Here is a 22214-nt window from a genome sequence, read left to right as displayed (position 1 = left end):
CACAAATTGCATATTCAGCTTTGAGGAGAGAGAAAAAATTAAAATAAAATAAAAAACACTACCCATTAATCGAAGGACGCCTAAAAACGCTAAGAAGACGAAACGGCACATGTACTTTTGTTTCCAAGCTTTAAACAGCAGGGAAAACGTTTAAGCATTCACCCCGCAGCACCTGCAGTGAGCCAATTGTTTCAAAAAGATGGCACCATGGCACAAACAATAACACACCATTTAAATGTATTTGCATGTGTTTAATGAAAACTATTTGCGAAGAAAAATCCACCATTCTATATTAGTCGCAGGGTTCAAAACAGGAAAAAAGTAGCGGCATATAGTCTGGAATTTACGGTAGTCTTGTATGACAGTGGAACAAACAACGATGGTGTGCTTCAGAGTGTTTGCATGACGGCTTGACACAAGGACCAGTGCACATGCCCACCAGTCAGGCCTGTTCATGAATAATAAAACTGGGACCACCACACAGACTGGGAAGGAATGACAATGCTGAACGCGATAAAACATTTCATCCACTCCAGCTCTGTGTTTGTACGTGACCGAGGATATTCTCATCTTCATGCCATTTTGCATGTGAGCCAGTGCATGCTTGTGTGTGGTAGTGTGTGTGTGTGTGTGTGTGTGATGACATTGTGCTGACATTGTGTTAACTTGCTGTATTGCCCCCACTGGTCTGTTTATGTGATAGCTGGGGAATATCCTTGAGTTTCTCTATTTACTCATCCAATTACAAGTGTGAGAGAGACTGGATGTTTGTGTCAGTAGATCCTCAGACCTGCACCATCTGGCCTCGTAATAGCCTCATATGCCCCCCAGAATGAAATGGTTACGTTTGGCTGCACACACACACACACACACACACACACACACACACACACACACACACACACACACTTCATCTGGAGGCCATGTAAAAGTCGCCTCGCTCCAACACAGAAAATTATGGAGAAGACGACTCAAAGTCAAATCGTCTCCAGGAAATGACAAAGTGAGGATGAAAGATTACAAACTTTTACGTGTAGCCCGCATGGATAGTACAATACTGCGGCCAGATATGAAGGAGAATGTTGCAACAAGCCTCGGCACTTCAGGAAACAGCCTCTGGCCTGAAAGCGCCTTTTTATGTTGAGAAAGTCCAAACAACTGCAAGCCAGTAAATGTCCATATTATGAGAGAAATCTATACTAGTCTGAGGCGATGTTGCTGTGAGAGCCATCTTCCATTAATGTTACATGAACCCTTCACTGAAGGTGTCACATGAGCTGCCTCCAACATCAAACCGCTCCACGTCCCAATACCAATATTTTGGTACCTGTACCAAAATGTTTTTCGGTACTTTGATACTTTTCTAAATAAAAGGGTCCACAAAAAATGGCATTATTAGCTTTGTTTTAAAAAAAAATCTTAGGGTACATTAAAAATGTGTTTCTTATTACAAGTTTGGTCGCTAACAGAAAAGCCCTGCCTTTACCGGAAGTCGCAGACGATGACGTCACCCGTTGATGGCTCCTCACATCCTCACATTGTTTTTAATGGGAGCCTCCAACAAAAAGAGCTATTTGGACCGAGAAAACGACAATTTCCCCATTAATTTGAGCGAGGATGAAAGATTCGTGTTTGAGGATATTGATAGCGACGGACTAGATAAAAAAAAAACGGAAAAAAAAACGCGATTGCATTGAGACGGATTCAGATGTTTTTAGACACATTTACTAGGATAATTCTGGAAAAGCCCTTATCTTTCAATTGTGTTGCTAGTCTTTTAGTGAGTTTAATAGTACCTGATAGTCGGAGGTGTGTGTCCACGGGTGTCTTGACGCAGTGTCTCAGGGAAGTCGACAGCAGCTTTATGGATGGCGTAAGCTCAGCTGATCTCCGGTAACAAGCTACTTTTTACCACAATTTTCTCACCAAAACCTGCTGGTTGACATTCGGTTGGGATCCATGTTCTCTTGACCGCTCTGATCCATAGTAAAGTTTCACCTCCCGGAATCACCGTGTGTTTGTGTGGCTAAAGGCTAAAGCTTCCCAACTCCATCTTTCTACTTTCACTTCTCCAATATTAATTGAAGAATTTGCAAAAGATTCAGCAACACAGATCTCCAAAATACTGTGTAATTATGCGGTTAAAACAGACGACTTTTAGCTGTGTGTGTGTGTGTGCAGCGCTCATATTTCCTAACAGTCCGTGACGTCACGTGTACACGTCATCATTACGCGACGTTTTCAAGAAGAAACTCACGGGAAATTTTAAATTGCAATTTAGTAAAGTAAAAAGGCCGTATTGGCATGTGTTTCAATGTTAATATTTCATCATTGATATATAAACTATCAGACTGCGTGGTGGGTAGTAGTGGGTTTCAGTAGGCCTTTAATCTACTTGTTCATTTACCGGTACTTTTTAGAGGCAGTATAGTACCGAATGTGATCCATTAGTATCGCGGTACTATACTAATACCAGTATACCATACAACCCTAGTACCATCTTATCACGACAAGTATTGTTTAAATCAGGCCTATTCAATTGGCGGCCCGCGGGCCACATCCATACCAATTTGGCCCAAATAAGGTTGATGAAACCATTGGAAACTAGGGTTGCTCATGTATGCAGCACTCCATTGTGGAAAATATGCCTAGCCGTTGAAGTAGAAAAAATAGCACTATTGACCAGGGAAAAAAAATCTAAATAAATCGAAAAAAAACTGACTTTTAACAATGACTGGACAACAAAGTATAAATGTATTGAAATTGCTGACTTTGTGATATCTTTTGTATTCGTGATTGTATTGTTTTTACCTTTTTTAATTCAGGTTTAATGCATGTAGTGCTACATTTGACCAGCAGAGGTCGATAAAGCTACACCTTAGGTTTAATTGTGTTAAACCACGTGTGCAATGTTTGCTGTGTGTATTAACACTAAACCTTCTATTTTATTTACAAAAAACATGAGCGCTATACTTTTGTAATGTTTAGCTTTTCAGTTTTGCAAACCTAAAAAAAATTCTGACTTTGTGATGTCTTTAGTATTTGTGGTCGTGTTGTTTTTGCCTGTTTAACTTTGGTTGAATACGTATAGCGCTAAGTCTGACCAGCAGAGGGCGATAAAGTGACACCTAATGTTCCATTGTGTTAAAACACGTGTGTGCAATGTTTGCCGTGGGTATTAACACTACACCTTCTATTTTATTTATTCAATCAATATCTTTTATTATCAAAAACATATTTTGTTGTTTTTGTTATTGTTTACAAACTCAAGTACCTGGACAAAGGACGACTTTAGGCCATTGAAGTAATTTAAAAATTGATAGTGTTTTTTTTGTTTTTTGTTTTTTTAAATCCTTCTATGTTGTTGAAAACGTTACTTATCAACTTTGTTAGGGCTGATACTGACTCTATAACTACTTGGAATTGGATCGATACCCAAATTTGTGGTATCGCCCAAAACTACCCAAATAAAAGAAGAATAACTGATTATTATATCTGTTACAACATAAAGTAACCAGATATTGACAATAAATTAACAAGTAGATTTTTATTACTATAAATTGCTTCTTTTTCCTGCAATTTGAATCCTGCGGTTTATACAAAGGTGTGGCTAATTCATGGATTTCTCTTCGCTGACGACCATAATGCAAATAGTTTTTAAAAAACTAAGCAAATACAGTGAAAATGTGTGTTATCGTTTGCGCCATCTTTTAGACAAGTTTCCTCACTGCAGATGCTGCTGAACGAATGCCTCCAAGTGTTTCCTGTACAAGTGCCATTCGGTCTTTCAGCCGTCCATAGCGTTCATACTCGTTCGCATTCTTCATCCATCACTCCCAGCAAGGTTTATAAGTTTTACAATATACTGTATTTCCTTGAATTGCCGCCGGGGCACTAATTAATTTAAAACCTCTTCTCACTCCTGCGCTTACCAGAGGCATGCGGTAAAAGTAAGCATGCGCTAATTATTTTAAAACCTCTTCTCACTCCGGCATTTACCAAAGACATGCAGCAAAAATTTGAGTGTGATGTAGCTTGGACCTTAAATCCTTCTTAATAGCTCTTAATCTTCTTCCCTTTATGCGATTTCAAATTATTGGTATTGAAATCAGCCTCCTCCATTTTGAAAATGATGACAGGGGAAGTGTCACTCATGACGTCACGAGTTTGACCAGGCGGTAATACTAAGCATGCGCTAATTATTTTGCGAAGCGAGTTTGACCCGGCAGTAATTCAAGGCAGGCACACAATATATGCCCTGCGGCAATTCAAGGAAATACGGTAACTAAAACAATTGTTACTTACTATAGCGTCCCATGTGTAATGTCAGCAGGAGTGCTTCCATGCATATTTGTACGTGCTGTCGTAATGTAATGACGCTACCACCGTTAGCATTAGCTAATATGCTAACACATTTACAAGTGTCTGTGTTAGTATTATTAACTGACAACGGCATGCTTTTTGTATTGTTTCAGTTTCACAAATTTCACAGTAAATTCACCAAAACTTCACCGTGGAGATATTAAGTCTGTTTAGCTGATTGGAGAGCTCGCCAGGAGTGAACCGCTCCTCCTATTGAGTCTGTTTAGCTGATTGGAGAGCTAGCTTGCGCAGCTAGTAGGTCCATGAAGATCACTTGTTTTGTTTGATAAGCCGTTTTACTACCGTCTTACAGACATCGTTTGGAAACAATTAAATGTAATGTAAATAAACATTTACTAAATATTAATGTGTAGATAACTAATTTCACAACGTAAAGTCTGATGCGGCTAATGAAGTAGTTATCAACCTTTTTTCAGTGATGTACCTCCTGTGAACATTTTTTTAATTGAAATACCCCCTAATCAGAGCAAAGCATTTTTGGTTGTAAAAAAGAGATAAAGAAGTAAAATACAGCACTATTTCATCAGTTTCTGATTTATTAAACTGTATAACAGTGAAAAATATTGCTCATTTATAGTGTTCTTTCTTGAACTAATTGGAAAAAAAGATAAAAAAATAACTAAAAACTTGTTGAAAAATAAACAAAAGATTCAATTATAAATAAAGATTTCTACACATAGAAGTTATCATCAACTTAAAGTGCCCTCTTTGGGTATTGTAATAGAGATCCATCTGGATTCATCAACTTAATTGTAAACATTTCTTCACAAAAAAAAATCTTTAACATCAATATTTATGGAACATGTCCACAAAAAAATCTAACTGTCAACACTGAATATTGCATTGTTGCATTTCTTTTCACAGTTTATGAACTTACATTCATATTTTGTTGAAGTATTATTCAATAAATATATTTATAAAGGATTTTTGAATTGTTGCTATTTTTAGAAGAAATTTTTTAAATCTCACGTACCCCTTGGCATACCTTCAAGTACCCCCAGGCGTACGCATACCCCCATTTGAGAACCACTGGGCTAATGTATGGAGAAAAAAAATGTTCTTCTAAAATTTAGTGGATGCAGCCTATTGACCAGTGCGAGCTCTATAGTACGGAAGAAAAACAGTAGTTTTAAAAAATTATGAACTGGAAATGATGCAATATGTTACATACATCAGCAGTTACATTAGGAACCTTTCTTAATCCGTTCTAAATGTTTTCACTGTCATTTATATACCGTATATGGTGATGTAAATCCTTCTGCCAATATAGATTTTAGGCAGTGCTCCCTAGTTTGACATAAATAAAAAAAGTAGAAACGCAATGTTGTATTGTAAACACTTAGGGAAACATTATAGCCAGGAGCGGCCTTAAAAACAGGCACAACAATATAATCAAGTTAGTACATCGGACATCTAAAAATGTGTTGGGCAATGAAGGGCATGTAATTTGAATGCCACTGTATTTTTGTGTTTAGTTATTGTTCTTTCACGTCACGTTTCAGCGGGTTGACAAGCTAGTCGTTCTCAGGTGTGACTGCAGGCGATGGGTTTTGGAGCGAGCCTTTTGAGTTGCGTGTAAGAGCCTTATTAAATAGAGATGAGGCGACACAAGATTAAACACTGTGTTTGTCGTGGTATACATAATACAAGGCCCTCCATTTGCCACCAAGCCTCTGCAGGATCACTTGCTGGGAGGCTGGAGGCGTTCTAAAGCAGAGGAGGCGCACGCCCTGGACAGAGCACTCGTCCGTCAAAGGGCTAATGCAACACAACAGTCACACCTTCGAAACTAACATGGCTGCAAATGTAGCGTCCCCTAGGGGCGATGCTTTGGAAGATATGCTCAACATGTTATAATTCTTAGACATAAAGGGCCTAATCTAGTAAATCTTTGTGTGTATAAAAACTAGAGCATAGCTGATCTACTAACATTACACACATTTTGGGTAGTTTTCAACCCATCTGCTGGGTAACTATTGGACCAAACCAATGCTGGGTTAGCCAACCACTTGTTGGGTCAAAAAAAGACTACCCAACTCCTTAGAAATAATTCGTAAATATACTATATTGCCAAAAGTATTTGGCTACCCATCCAAATGATCAGAATCAGGTGTCCTAAACACTTAGCCCGGTGTGTAAAATCAAGCACTTGGGCATGGAGACTGTTTATACAAACATTTCTGAAAGAATGGGCCGCTCTCAGTGATTTCCAGCAGGAACTGACATAGGATGCCACCGGTGCAACCAATCCAGTCGTGAAATTTCCTCGCTCCTAAATATTCCAAAGTCATCTTTACTTTATTATAAGAATATAAAAGAGTTTGGGAACAACAGCCACTCAGAAAAAAGTATTTTTTTAATAAAATAAAGCCTTTTACCCAAAAATGCGTTACTCGTTGAAAGACAACCTAAAAATGGTTCATAATATGGCTGGGCGATATATTGATATACTCTGTATATCACTGGTTTGTCTCTGTGCGATATAGAAAATGACTATATTGTAGGGCTGGGCGATATATCGATATACACGATATATCGCAGGTTTGTCTCCGTGCGATATAGAAAAAGACTATCGTAATATTTGATTATATGTTCTAACGCAGTTGATTTTAGCTGCGGGCATTACACTACAGGCTCTTCCCACTCCTTCTTGTGTCTCCTTCTCACAGACAGCAAGCGCACAAAGTTAAACACGTCACATACTGTCACGTCATACGTCACTTACGTATACGCCCTCGCAGGGCAGAGAGGTAGCAGCGTGGCTTACGTTAGCTGTGATGCTAGCGAAGTGTTGCGAGTGGTAATAGGAGAGAAATAAGGCGTGAATCTGGTAACAAATGAAGGAAGAATTAATTCCCAAGAAAAACAGTGGTGGTTCGGCTTCAAGCGGGAATATGTCGAATAGACAACTTGAATTTGTCAAGTGTGGTGCACAAACGTTGCTACCAAAAGTAGCATTACTGCAAATAGGTAGCATCATTTGAAAAGTCACCTGCTAATAACTTTAATAAATACAGTTTTGGTCAATTGACTTAGTTGTGATTTCCTTCACTGCATGAAAGTTTAAAATGAGCATTTATTTATGCAGTATGAACAAGAATGTTTTAATGTAAACACATAGAACCATCATACTGCTGTGATTATATGCATCAAATTAGGGCTGGGCGATATATCAATATAAACGATATATCGCAGGTTTGTCTCCGTGCGATATAGAAAATTACTATATCGTAATATTTGATTATATGTTCTCCCACAGTTGCTTTTAGCTGCGTGCATTACATTAGTGGCATTTCTCACTCCTTCTTGTGTCACCTTCTCACAGAGACATAAAACAAGCCCGCCTTGTTACTACATACATCACATACTGTTGCGCATGTAGCGTCACACGCTCTCGCCGAGAGCTAACGTTAGCATGGCTAACGTTAGCTGAGGCAGGTCGAGTTGCTTTTAGCTGCGTGCATTACACAACAGGCGTTTCTCACTCCTTCTCGTCTCTCATTCTCACAGAGACATAAAACAAGCCCGCCTTCTTACATACATCACATACTCTCGCCAGTGTAGCGTCAAACGCTCTCGCCGACCAGAGAGGTAGCAGCATGGCTAACGTTAGCTGAGGCAGGTCGAGCAGAGCGGAGCTTGTGACAATACAAGAAAGAGATGGTGCGAAACTGATCACAAATGGAGAAAGAACAATAAATGCCCAAAATAAAGAGCAGGGGGTCCATCATCTGGCGGTGGTTTGGCTTCAAGTGGAAAGATATTCAGCCGACAACAGCAATATGCAACGTATGCAGCAGAAGTGTTACTACAAAAAGGTACCAACACTATTAATTTGTTCATTCATTTAAAAAGTCACCCGCGAGAGAATGAAGACTATTTAATAAATACACTTTCGGTCAATTGACTTAGTTGTGATTTCCCTCTCTGCATGAAAGTTTAAAATAAGCATATATTAATGCAGTATGAAGAAGAATGTTTTAATGTAGACACATAGAATCATCATACTGCTGTGATTATATGCATCAAGTGTGCATTCAAGGCCAAGGCAAAATATTGTAATATATATCATATATCGCAACATGGCATAAAAATATTGCGATATTAAAAAAGGCCAATATCGCCCAGCCCTATAGCAAGTGTTCATTCAAAGCTAAGGCAAAATTTCGAGAGATAATTATATATATAAAGGCCATATCTCCAGCCCTATATATACATAAATATATATATATATATATATATATATATATATATATATATATATATATATATATACATATATACGTATATATATACATATATACACATACATATATACACACATATATATATATATATTTAAACACATATGTATATATATACACAGTATATATACATATACGCACATATATATATATACAGTATATATATATATATATATACAGTATATATATATATATATATATATATATATATATATACACATACATATATATATATATATATACACATATATATATGTATATATACAAACCCCGTTTCCATATAAGTTGGGAAATTGTGTTAGATTAAATATAAATGGAATACAATGATTTGCAAATCATTTTCAACCCATATTCAGTTGAATATGCTAAAAAGACAACATAATTGATGTTGGAACTGATAAACATTTTGTTTTTTGCAAATAATCATTAACTTTAGAATTTGATGCCAGCAACACGTGACAAAGAGGTTGGGAAAGGTGGCAATAAATACTACAAACACCGCTTCCATATGAGTTGGGAAATTGTGTTAGATGTAAATATAAACGGAATACAATGATTTGCAAATCCTTTTCAACCCATTTTCAATTGAATGCACTACAAAGACAAGATATTTGATGTTCAAGCTCATAAACTTTATTTTTTTTGCAAATAATAATTAACTTAGAATTTCATGGCTGCAACACGTGCCAAAGTAGTTGGGAAAGGGCATGTTCAGCACTGTGTTACATCACCTTATCTTTTAACAACACTCAATAAACATTTGGGAACTGAGGAAACTAATTGTTGAAGCTTTGAAAGTGGAATTCCTTCCCATTCGTGTTTTATGTAGAGCTTCAGTTGTTCAACAGTCCGGGGTCTCCGCTGTTGTATTTTACGCTTCATAATGCGCCACACATTTTCGTTGGAAGACAGGTCTGGACTGCAGGCGGGCCAGGAAAGTACCCGCACTCTTTTACCACAAAACCACGCTTTTGTAACACGTGGCTTGGCCATTGTCTTGCTGATATAAGCAGGGGCGTCCATGATAACGTTGCTTGGATGACAACATATGTTGCCCCAAAACCTGTATTGACCATTCAGCATTAACCAACTGTAGTTACTGGCATTGGTTTTATGAAATGTTCCTGAGCCCATGTGGTGATATCCTTTACACACTAATGTCGGTTTTTGGTGCAGTACCGCCTGAGGTATCAAAGGTCCGTAATATCATCACTTACGTGCAGTGATTTCTCTAGATTCTCTGAACCTTTTGATGATTTTACGGACCGTAGATGGTAAAATCCCAAAATTCCTTGCAATAGCTCGTTGAGAAATGTTGCTCTAAAACGGTTCGACAATTTGCTTACAAATTGGTGACCATCGGCCCATCCTTGTTTGTGAATTATTTAGCATTTCATGGAGGCTGCTTTTATACCCAATCATGGCACCCACCTGTTCCCGATTAGCCTGCACACCTACACAAATCAGTGGGTAAAGGACATCACCACATGGGCTCGGTAACACTTCATAAAACCAATGTCAGTAACTACAGTTAGTCGCTACATCTGTAAGTGCAAGTTAAGACTCTACTATGCAAAGCAAAAGCCATTATTTAACAACACACAGGAACGCCGCCGGCTTTGCTGGGCCTGAGATCATCTAAGATGGACTGTGGTTCTCTGGTCTGACGAGTCCACATTTCAAATTATATTTGGAAACTGTGGACGTGGTGTCCTCCGGAACAAAGAGGAAAATAAACATTCGGATAGACGCAAAGTTCAAAAGCCAGCATCTGTGATGGTATGGGGGTGTATTAGTGCCCAAGGCATGGGTAACTTACACATCTGTGAAGGCACCATGCCCTTTCCCAACTACTTTAGCACATGTTGCAGCCATGAAATTCTAAGTTAATTATTATTTGCAAAAAAAAATAAAGTTTAAGAGTTTGAACATAAAATATCTTGTCTTTGTAGTGCATTCAACTGAATATGGGTTGAAAAGGATTTGCATATCATTGTATTCCGTTTATATTTACATCTAACACAATTTTCCAACCTCCTCTCTGAGCTGCTACCTTACCGTGGTAGAGGAGTCCCAATGATCCTAGGAGCTATGTTGTCTGGGGGTTTTCATGCCCCCTGGTAGGGTCTCCCAAGACAAACAGGTCCTAGGTGAGTGATCAGACAAAGAGCAGCTCAAAGACTTCTATGGAATTACAACGAAATGAACCCAGATTTCCCTCGCCCGGACGTGGGTCACCGGGGCCCCGCTCTGGAGCCAGGCCCGGAGTTGGGGCACGATGGCGAGCGCCTGGTGGTCGGGCCTGTTCCCATGGGGCCCGGCCGGGCACAGCCCGAAGAGGCAACGTGGGTCATCCCTCAAATGGGCTCACCACTCATAGGAGGGGCCATAGAGGTCGGGTGCATTGTGAGCTGGGCGGCAGCCGAAGGCAGGGCACTTGGCGGTCCGATCCTCGGCTACAGAAGCTAGCTCTTGGGACGTGGAACGTCCCCTCACTGGGGGGGAAGGAGCCTGAGCTAGTGCGCGAGGTAGAGAAGTTCCGGCTGGATATAGTCGGACTCACCTCGACGCACAGCAAGGGCTCTGGAACCAGTTCTCTCGAGAGGGACTGGACCCTCTTCCACTCTGGCGTTGCCGGCAGTGAGAGGCGACGGGCTGGGGTGGCAATTCTGGTTGCCCCCCGGCTCAAAGCCTGTACGTTTGAGTTCAACCCAGTGGACGAGAGGGTAGCTTCCCTTCGCCTTCGGGTGGGGGGACGGGTCCTGACTGTTGTTTGTGCTTACGCACCAAACAGCAGTTCAGAATACCCACCCTTTTTGGGTACACTCGAGGGAGTACTGGAAAGTGCTCCTCCGGGTGATTCCCTTGTCCTACTGGGAGACTTCAACGCTCATGTTGGCAACGACAGTGAAACCTGGAGAGGCGTGATTGGGAAGAATGGTCGCCCGGATCTAAACCCGAGTGGTGTTTTGTTATTGGACTTTTGTGCTCGTCACAGTTTGTCGATAACAAACACCATGTTCAAACATAAGGGTGTCCATATGTGCACTTGGCACCAGGACACCCTAGGCCGCAGTTCCATGATCGACTTTGTAGTTGTGTCATCGGATTTGCGGCCTTATGTTTTGGACACTCGGGTGAAGAGAGGGGCGGAGCTTTCTACCGATCACCACCTGGTGGTGAGTTGGCTGCGATGGTGGGGGAAGATGCCGGACAGACCTGGCAGGCCCAAACGCATTGTGAGGGTCTGCTGGGAACGTCTGGCAGAGTCTCCTGTCAGAGAGAGTTTCAATTCACACCTCCGGGAGAACTTTGAACATGTCACGAGGGAGGTGCGGGACATTGAGTCCGAGTGGACCATGTTCCGAACCTCTATTGTCGAGGCGGCTGATTGGAGCTGTGGCCGCAAGGTTGTTGGTGCCTGTCGTGGCGGTAATCCCAGAACCCGTTGGTGGACACCAGCAGTGAGGGATGCCGTCAAGCTGAAAAAAGGAGTCCTATCGGGTTCTTTTGGCTCATAGGACTCCGGAGGCAGTGGACGGGTACCGACGGGCCAAGCGGTGTGCAGCTTTAGCGGTCGCGGAGGCAAAAACTCGGACATGGGAAGAGTTCAGGGAAGCCATGGAAAACGACTTCCGGACGGCTTCGAAGCGATTCTGGACCACCATACGGCGCCTCAGGAAGGGGAAGCAGTGCACTATCAACACCGTGTATGGTGCGGATGGTGTTCTGCTGACTTCGAATGCGGATGTTGTGGATAGGTGGAGGGAATACTTCGAAGACCTCCTCAATCCCACCAACACGTCTTTCTTTGAGGAAGCGGTGCCTGGGGAATCTGTAGTGGACTCTCCTATTTCTGGGGCTGAGGTCGCTGAGGTAGTTAAAAAGCTCCTCGGCGGCAAGGCCGCGGGGGTGGATGAGATCCGCCCGGAGTTCCTTAAGGCTCTGGATGCTGTGGGGCTGTCTTGGTTGACAAGACTCTGCAGCATCGCGTGGACATCGGGGGCGGTACCTCTGGATTGGCAGACCGGGGTGGTGGTCCCTCTCTTTAAGAAGGGGGACCGGAGGGTGTGTTCCAACTATCGTGGGATCACACTCCTCAGCCTTCCCGGTAAGGTTTATTCAGGTGTACTGGAGAGGAGGCTTCGCCGGATAGTCGAACCTCGGATTCAGGAGGAACAGTGTGGTTTTCGTCCTGGTCGTGGAACTGTGGACCAGCTCTATACTCTCGGCAGGGTTCTTGAGGGAGCATGGGAGTTTGCCCAACCAGTCTACATGTGCTTTGTGGACTTGGAGAAGGCATTCGACCGTGTCCCTCGGGAAGTCCTGTGGGGAGTGCTCAGAGAGTATGGGGTATCGGAATGTCTTATTGTGGCAGTCCGCTCCCTGTATGATCAGTGTCAGAGCTTGGTCCGCATTGCTGGCAGTAAGTCGGACACGTTTCCAGTGAAGGTTGGACTCCGCCAAGGCTGTCCTTTGTCACCGATTCTGTTCATAACTTTTATGGACAGAATTTCTAGGCGCAGCCAAGGCGTTGAGGGGTTCCGCTTTGGTGGCCACGGGATTAGGTCTCTGCTTTTTGCAGATGATGTAGTCCTGATGGCTTCATCTGGCCGGGATCTTCAGCTCTCACTGGATCGGTTCGCAGCCGAGTGTGAAGCGACCGGAATGAGAATCAGCACCTCCAAGTCCGAGTCCATGGTTCTCGCCCGGAAAAGGGTGGAGTGCCATCTCCGGGTTGGGGAGGAGACCCTGCCCCAAGTGGAGGAGTTCAAGTACCTAGGAGTCTTGTTCACGAGTGGGGGAAGAGTGGATCGTGAGATCGACAGGCGGATCGGTGCGGCGTCTTCAGTAATGCGGACGTTGTATCGATCCGTTGTGGTGAAGAAGGAGCTGAGCCGGAAGGCAAAACTCTCAATTTACCGGTCGATCTACGTTCCCATCCTCACCTATGGTCATGAGCTTTGGGTCATGACCGAAAGGATAAGATCACGGGTACAAGCGGCCGAAATGAGTTTCCTCCGCCGGGTGGCGGGGCTCTCCCTTAGAGATAGGGTGAGAAGCTCTGCCATCCGGGAGGAGCTCAACGTAAAGCCGCTGCTCCTCCACATCGAGAGGAGCCAGATGAGGTGGTTCGGGCATCTGGTCAGGATGCCACCCGAACGCCTCCCTAGGGATGTGTTTAGGGCACGTCCAGCTGGTAGGAGGCCACGGGGAAGACCCAGGACACGTTGGGAAGACTATGTCTCCCGGCTGGCCTGGGAACGCCTCGGGATCCCCCGGGAAGAGCTAGACGAAGTGGCTGGAGATAGGAAAGTCTGGGCTTCCCTGCTTAGGCTGCTGCCCCCGCTACCCGACCTCGGATAAGCGGAAGATGATGGATGGATGGATGGACAATTTTCCAACTCATATGTAAACAGGGTACCGTATTTTTCGGACTATAAGTCGCAGTCTTCTCCACAGTCCAGCGGGGGGGTGAGACCCGGCCAAACCAAAATATATATATATATATATATTTTTTTTTTTTTTTTTTTTATAGTTTGGCCAAGTCTCACCCCCGGCCAAACTACAAAAAAAAAATGGGACTTATAGACCGAAAAATACGGTATATATGAAGAGTTCATATGCAAAAGCAGATAAATCCATTTTGACCGATTCTGTATATTAACGATTTTCTGCCTGCTGGTGTTGCCGGTACATGTACAAGCGTACAATGGTTTATTTAATATCAACATAAGCAAGTCATGAAAGCCTAAACTTTTAAGAAATGCTGATGTAATGAATGGCTTTCAAGTAAGAGTGTTTGATGTGGTTTTACGTCAAAAGCAGATATATCCAAATTATGATATGTTGCAAAAACAGATATCTCCAAAATCGTTTTCTTTGCGGTCGTTATTTCGCATAATATTCAAGATAAAGATAGAGAGAAAAACAGAACATTAAATTTATCGAAAGCCACATTTCAAGGTAACAACTGTTCACATTTCTTTACTTCATTATTTAACAGTTTCGATCCCTTGGTGCGTATAAATCTAGCTGTCCCTGCGAACATTGTTTTTTCGTACTTGCTAACCGGACATGCTTTTTTGGAACTGTGACCTCACATATTTACCTTTTGCTTTTCAGCACAAAATGAAAAAACAAAAAAACAGTGTTGCAATGAAGACGATGTTTTATTAATAAAACAAGCACAAATGCTCAACCTGGTTTGCCTATCAAAAACACTCCTGTGCAGATAACAGCTCACTCATCATCGCTATCGACATTAGCTCCATGCTCGACAACATCGTTTAACGCAGCGGTGTAAAACTCACGGACAGGCGTGCTAGCGCCAACATCAAATAACTTCAACACGTCAGTTTTTTTCGCTGGCTTAACAGTGTTCACAGGAGAAGCTTCCAAATGATTCATGCGTGGATAACAACACTGAGTGAGTCCGTGCGCGCCGCCATTGTGTTTGTCACGTGATCCCGTACCGCAGCGCTGGTTGGGCAAACGGATATATCGGCTTTTGTGGTAAATGATCCATGGCGCTTATCGGCCTTTGCAATAAATCGCTGAACTAAATGACGTTAAAAGCGGCATTTGTCTGCATTTGCAAACAAATTGATTTTGGTATACCACAATAGAAGTGGCGGACTATATATTACCGAGGCTGGGCTAAACTTTATCAAAATGGCGTTTATCGTTTTTTGCGTATGAACTCTTCATATACATACATACATACATATATATATATATATATATATATATACATACATACATATATATACGGTATATATATACATACATACATACATATATATATCTATATATATACATACATACATATATATACATACATACATATACATACATACATACATACATACATATATATATATATATATATATATATATATATATATATATATATATACATACATATATATATATATATACACACACACACACACAGTGTCTTGAAAGTGTGCATTTTTAAATATAAAATAGGGACTTTTGGCAGGCCTAGGACCAATTAGTCATGTTTACATTGTTTCTTATGGGAAAATCTATACCAACGCTTAGGTTGGCAGACCATAGTAATGACTCTATTATGTTTGAGTTCAAAAATGTTTATAAATATACTGTGCTGTTAGCATATTGGCAGAGAATGGAAAGTGTTGTTGTGTGTGAGAGAAAAAGATGTGTTTTCACGAGAAAGTATATGTGTTAGAATGGAACATTATAGCACAAAATTTGCAATAAGAGCTGAAAAGAGTGTCATACTCTGTGACTTCTTCTGGACAAAACAACACTGAAATAAGCTGAAAAACAACATTCAGTAATTATTGTTAGAGCGCAACCGAGATATTAGGTACACAATATCAGTTTTCATGTAAATGTTTAATCACCATTGTTATTTCATACAATAATTTGTGCGTTTCAAGTGTAAAGTCTTTTCACCTGTGTTCAGGGGCCTTCTTTGGCAAAAACTAACCAATCAGAGCTCTGCGTTCTGCGTCGTGAATCCAGGATTTTTGGGAGGTACACATAAAAGGTATGCAGGGGAGTGGTCAAGGACGGCGTCGCCTACGCAAGTCACGTGACGCGTGAGTGGGGTTGTACGGTATATTGCTACTAATAATGTACCACGGTAACACTGAAGCGCTGCTCTTGTTCTGTTAGTCATCAGTTAGTGATGTTTAAAAAGCTGCACACTGATATATTGATTATTGTATACCTCTAAGTAGTTTTAGCACTCTAATAGACTCAATGTGTAGATTTGTATATTTGATTAATTCTTAAAATGTCGGGTATTTAATAAATAATATTCTTAATCTTATGATACCTCCACATTGGTGCCTATCTTTGTGTAAGTGTATTTATAGTGTGTGTGTGTGTGTGTGTGTGTGTGTGTGTGTGTGTGTGTGTGTGTGTGTGTGTGTTATCTCAAAAGGAGACTCATTAACCGGTCGCCAAAAAGCATGTTGTTTCAACCGATTTGTGTTGTAGAATATTGGTTGGAAAATGACCAAATTTTAATGATAAAATCAACGTCAGAACCCAACATCGAATAAACGTTGTCAAAAAGCATGTTGTTTCAATGTTGCATTTGTGTTGTAGAATATTGGTTGCGAAATGACCAAAAAAAAATAGTCAAATCAACGTCGGAATCCAACATAAATTAAACGTTGTCAAAAAGCATGTTGTTTCAACGTTGCATTTGTGTTGTAGAATATTGGTTAGGAAATTACAAATTTAAATGGGCAAATCAACGTCAAAACCTAACATTGATTAAATGTTGTCAAAAAGCATGCTGTTTTAACGTGGTATTTGTGTTGTCGAATATTGGCTGAGAAATTACCAAAATTCAATGGTCAAATCGACGTCTGAACCCAACATTAATTAAACGTTGTCAAAATAGAATAGAATAGAATAGAAAGTACTTTATTGATCCCTAGGGGGAAATTCAGCACCACAGTTCGCTCACAATAGACAATAAGCATGTTGTTTCAATGTTGTACTTGTGTTGTAGAATATTGGTTGAAAAATGACCAAAATTCAACGATCAAATCATCGTCAGAACCTAACATTGATTAAATGCTGTCAAAAAGCATTTAGGACCTTATAAACAAGTTTTCAACATGGTTTCAATGTCTTGTGCCTGCTGGGAACAGTGGGTTAGTTAGTGCAGGTGTGCGAATTTCTACCTGCACATACAACAGTGGTTTATATTTGGTGACACACACACACACACACACACACACACACACACACACACACACACACACACACACACACACACACACACACGTACACACACACACACACACACACACACTTATTTGTTACCCTACTCAGTGCCCTAGTGGGTAGAGTGTCCGCCCTGAGATCGGTAGGTCGTGAGTTCACATCCCGGTTGAGTCATACCAAAGACTTTAAAAATGGGACCCATTACCTCCCTGCTTGGCACTCAGCATCAAAGGTTGGAATTGTGGGTTAAATCACCATAAATGATTCTCGGCGCGGTACCGCTGCTACCTACTGCTCCCCTCACCTCGCAGGGGTTGATTAAGAAGGGTGATCGGTCGAATGCAAAGAATAATTTCGCCACACCAAGTGTGTGAGTGACAATCATTGGTACTTTAACTTTAACTTCTTAAAACCTCAAAAAAATGCCTACCTCTAGTATTATGATAGAAGTCGTAATTTTACTCATCGCAAGTAAAAATTTTACAAGAAAAAACTGAGCATTTGTGCAATATAATGATAAAAGCTGGAATTTTACTCAATAACAGTCACAATTTTACAAGAAAAGATTAAAATGTTGGCAATGTTACGAAAAGAGATGTGACAAAAGTCAGAATTTTAGTAGAAAACTTTAACTTTTTGGCAATATTATAATAATATTCTGAATTTTACGTGGGAAAATTATGACAAAAGTCAGCTGGTCAGTGCCTCAGACTGGAAGTCTCTGCAGAGTGGTGAGGACGGCGGAAAAGATCATCAGGACTCCTCTACCTCCTATCCAGGACATCGCAAAAAGCCGCTGCCTGACCAGGGCCCAGAAAATCTGTAGAGACTCCCACCCCCACCAAGGACTGTTCTCACCGCTGGACTCTAGAAAGAGGTTCTGCAACCCCCGTAGCAGAACCTCCAGGTTCTGTAACAGCTTTTTCTCTTGGGCCATAAAACTCTTGAACGCATCATAATAATCCCCTCAATTCCCCCCAAAACGAATGAACTCCCTGGAATATAAAGACGATATAACATACATCCATAAACATGAATGCATATGCAAAAGTGCAATATACTGTATTTATCTGTACAGTAATATACGTATTTACTGTATATCTGCACATCATTGCTTTTATTCTGCACTACAACAAAATTTTGTTATTATCTGTGCTGTAAAGTTCAAATTAGAATGACAATAAAAGGAACTCTAAGTCTCAAAGTCTGTTCACCTGGTGGGTTTTTTGGGGGATAAATAGGGAAGTCCTTTAGCTTCCGTCTTGTTTTATCATATATTGCTGCCTTAAATCAACAAAAAAATACTGACTTTGGAGCAATGTTCACGGACTCTAGTATTTGGCTCTCTATCAGATGCAATGGTTTTCCGTATTGGGACCATGATTTTGGTCCTTGGTACTTTTCCTTGTTGATGTTGCAAAAAGGGTAGCAAGACAAAACACACACACACACACACACCTTCTTGTATTTGTTACATTTTTGAGACCTCCGAAAAATGCCTACTTTAGTAAGATAAAAGTTGTAATTTTACTCAACGCAAGTCAACATTTTAAAAGAAAAAACTGAACATTTGTGCAATATTATGATAAAAGTTGGAATGTTACTCAATAACCGTCACAATTTTACAAGAAAAGCTTAAAATGTGGACAATGTTTTGAAAAGGGTCGTAATTTTAAGCGACAAAAGTCAGTTTTTGAAGGAAACGTTAACATTTTGGCAATATTATAATAATAATCGGAATTTTACTTGGGAAAATTATGACAAAAGTCAGCTGTTCACTGCCTCAGACTGGAAGTCTCTGCAGAGAGTGGTGAGGACGGTGGAAAAGAGCATCAGGAGTCCTCTTCCTCCAATCCAGGAAATCGCAAAAAGCCGCTGTCTGACCAGGGCCCAGAAAATCTGTAGAGACTCCTACCACTCCCACCAAGGACTGTTTCATTGCTGGACTCAAGAAAGAAGTTCTGCAACCTCCGTAGCAGTCTGTAACAGCTTCTTCCCTCAGACCATAAGACTCTTGAACGCATCATAATAATCCCCTAAATTCCCCCCCAAAATGGACTAACTCACTGGAATATAAATAAATAAAAAAATGGGTTGTACTTGTATAGCGCTTTTCTACCTGCGCTTTTCTACCTTCAAGGTACTCAAAGCGCTTTGACACTACTTCCACATTTACCCATTCACACACACATTCACACACTGATAGAGGGAGCTGCCATGCAAAGCGCTAACCAGGACCCATCAGGGGCAAGGGTGAAGTGTCTTGCTCAGGACACAACGAACGTGACGAGGTTGGTACTAGGTAGGGATTGAACCAGGGACCCTCGGATTGCGCACGGCTACTCCCCCGACCCCGGCACGCCGTCCCTATATAAAGACAGTATAACATACATCCATAAACGTGGATGCATATGCAAAAGCGCAATATATTTATCTGTACAGTAATCTTTTTATTTCTATCTGAACTTTAGTGCTCTTTTATCCTGCACTACAACGAGCTAAAGCAACATAATTCTGTTCTTAAGTTCAAAATTGAATGACAATAAAAAGGGAGTCTAAGTCGAAGTCAACAAAAAATCCTGACTTTGGAGCAATGGTCACGGACTGCAGTATTTGGCTCCCTATTAGATGCAATGGATTTCCGTATTGGGACCATGATTTCGGTCCTAACTGGTTCACCGGTCCTGATACGGAAGGTAGGAATACAAGAACACACACACACACACAAACACACACACACACACACACACACGTGAACAAAGGAGAAGGAGCCGCCAAGGAACGATTCGCCACAAGTGCACGGGTCATCCATCCAGACTGGTCACGTACCTTCCAGACAGCAGGTCCGCCAGAGGCCGGAGTGCGTCATCACCTCCTCGTTCTTGCGGCTCGTGTCGTTGTCGTTGTTGCTCTTCACCCGGCAGACCCCGCGCGAGTACAGCCAGTAGTCGGTGCCCACGGCGATGGTCATGAGGCTGAAGGCGGCGAAGGCGCCCACCGTCGTCACGAGCATCTGGACGCCGCGGTCGCACATCAGCATCTTCATATAGGCGGTTCCTGGGGGGGTCGCGAAGGGGGGGTCTGGGCTGTCTTCACCGCGGCGCTTGGACGCGCAGCTTCATCAGAACGGCGCCAAAGCGGACATGTGTTCGGTCAGGCGCTAACTAGATCGGGCGGCACATCAAAGGAAACGGGTTAACGACCACCGGTTGACGTCGACGAAGACGCGCTAAAAAGACGCCACATTGTCTGCCTTTCTCTCGTCGTCTTATTCCCTCCACGACGGGCTGCTAACTAGCCGGCATCATTTCCCGTGTCGACACCGAGTCAAACTCCCGTTTTTCGTCCATGGAACAAGTGTCGTCGTGCTGGTTTCTCCCGGCGTCCGCTCGCCGATGTTGCAGCAAAATGGAGACGTCTTTTCTTCCGTATCGATGTGTTTACGTCTTCCCGCCGGAGGACTGACAGGGAGACGTGACTGTGGGGAGGGACGGAGGAAAGAAACAAAACAGAGCCAGCCGCCGCCGCCGCCGCCTCCTATGTTCGTCTTCCTCCTCCTCCTCCTCCTCTTCTTCTTCCTCCTCCTCTTCCGAGCGACAAACTAAAACTAACCGCGCGTCTCCTCAAAGTCCGCCCGGGGCTGAGCCACTCGCCCCGGATTGGTCAGCTGAGTGCAAGTGTGCTGCGGTAGCCAATCAAGTGCCAGCTGGCTTCATAGTCCCGCCCATCTGAGCTAGACTATAAAAGCCAGCTCTGAGGCTGTAAGTAGCTTATTGAAAATTGTCAACATTTAGTACAGACTCATGACTTGAAAAATGGTAGCTGTGCCTGAAAATATACTTGAAACATCCATCCATCCATTTCCTTACCGCTTGTCCCTTTTGGTGCATGTCAATTAATAAAAACATATGAAGGTTAATTTGTGTCTTTTCTACGAATACTTTTTTTGGACCCTGAATATACCGTATTTCCTTAAATTTCCGCAGGGCATATAGTATGCGCCTGCCTTGAATTACTGCCGGGTCAAACTCGCTTCGCAAAATAATTAACGCATGCTGGTCAAACTCGTGACGTCTCGAGTGACACTTTTCCTGTCATCATTTTCAAAATGGAGGAGGCTGATTTCAATACCGGTAATTTGAAATCGCATAAAGGGAAGAAGATTAAGTGATATTCAGTAGGATTTAAGGTCCAAGCTTACATCACATTTAAATTTTTACTGCATGCCTTTGGTAAGTGCCGGAGTGAGAAAAGGTTTTAGAATAATTAGCGCATGCTTACTTTTACTGCATACCTTTGGTAAGCGCAGGAGTGCGAAGAGGTTTTAAATTAATTGGCGCCCCGGCGGCAATTCAAGGAAATACGGTATGTAACTGATTTTTTTGCATTAAAATCGTGTTAACCGACTTGTTTTTCTATCAAGCTACGCTTACAATTTCATTAGACAAAAAATAATTGGCGAAAGGTGTGTTTTTAAAAATAAATTTTGTTTGAAAAAATAAAATCAGTGTATAAATATTTACGTTTCGAAAGTCAATTATCACTTCCGGTAAATGATGACTGACGTAATAGACACAGTCTCAGAATCAGCCAATTAGTGAGTTTTGAAGCAACACATTTTTATACACAGTTTTTTACACACAAAAAACACCTCAAATTTTACAAACACAAATGTTGCTCACATTTTTTTTAATTCAAATAAATTCTAATTATTAAAAAAATCAGGTGAAATTCATAAAATTCAGTGATATTCAAGTTAAAGGAGTGAACCACATTTAGTAATAAGGAAAACAATTCACAAAATTGTTTTTAATTTATTGCAGCATTCACATTAAACATGCATTCTTCCTC

At 41.6% G+C, this 22214-nt stretch overlaps 1 protein-coding gene across 1 annotated transcript in view; it reads right to left on the bottom strand.

Moving 5' to 3' along the window:
- The window catches only part of cacng3b (calcium channel, voltage-dependent, gamma subunit 3b), a 102582-nt gene extending 81644 nt beyond the window's left edge, over nt 1-20938 (bottom strand). Inside the window, exon 1 of the mRNA XM_061905887.1 lies at nt 20193-20938. Within this exon, the coding sequence (XP_061761871.1) occupies nt 20193-20409 (217 nt within the window). The 5' untranslated portion in view covers nt 20410-20938. The remainder of the gene's footprint in view (nt 1-20192) is intronic.
- Nucleotides 20939-22214: the final 1276 nt, after the last annotated feature.

This window comes from Nerophis ophidion, linkage group LG07 (genome assembly GCF_033978795.1).
Source record: "Nerophis ophidion isolate RoL-2023_Sa linkage group LG07, RoL_Noph_v1.0, whole genome shotgun sequence".
Taxonomy (NCBI): Eukaryota; Metazoa; Chordata; class Actinopteri; order Syngnathiformes; family Syngnathidae; genus Nerophis; species Nerophis ophidion.
Note: the sequence above shows the minus strand (reverse complement) of the source record. Positions and strands in the feature narration are given on the sequence as shown.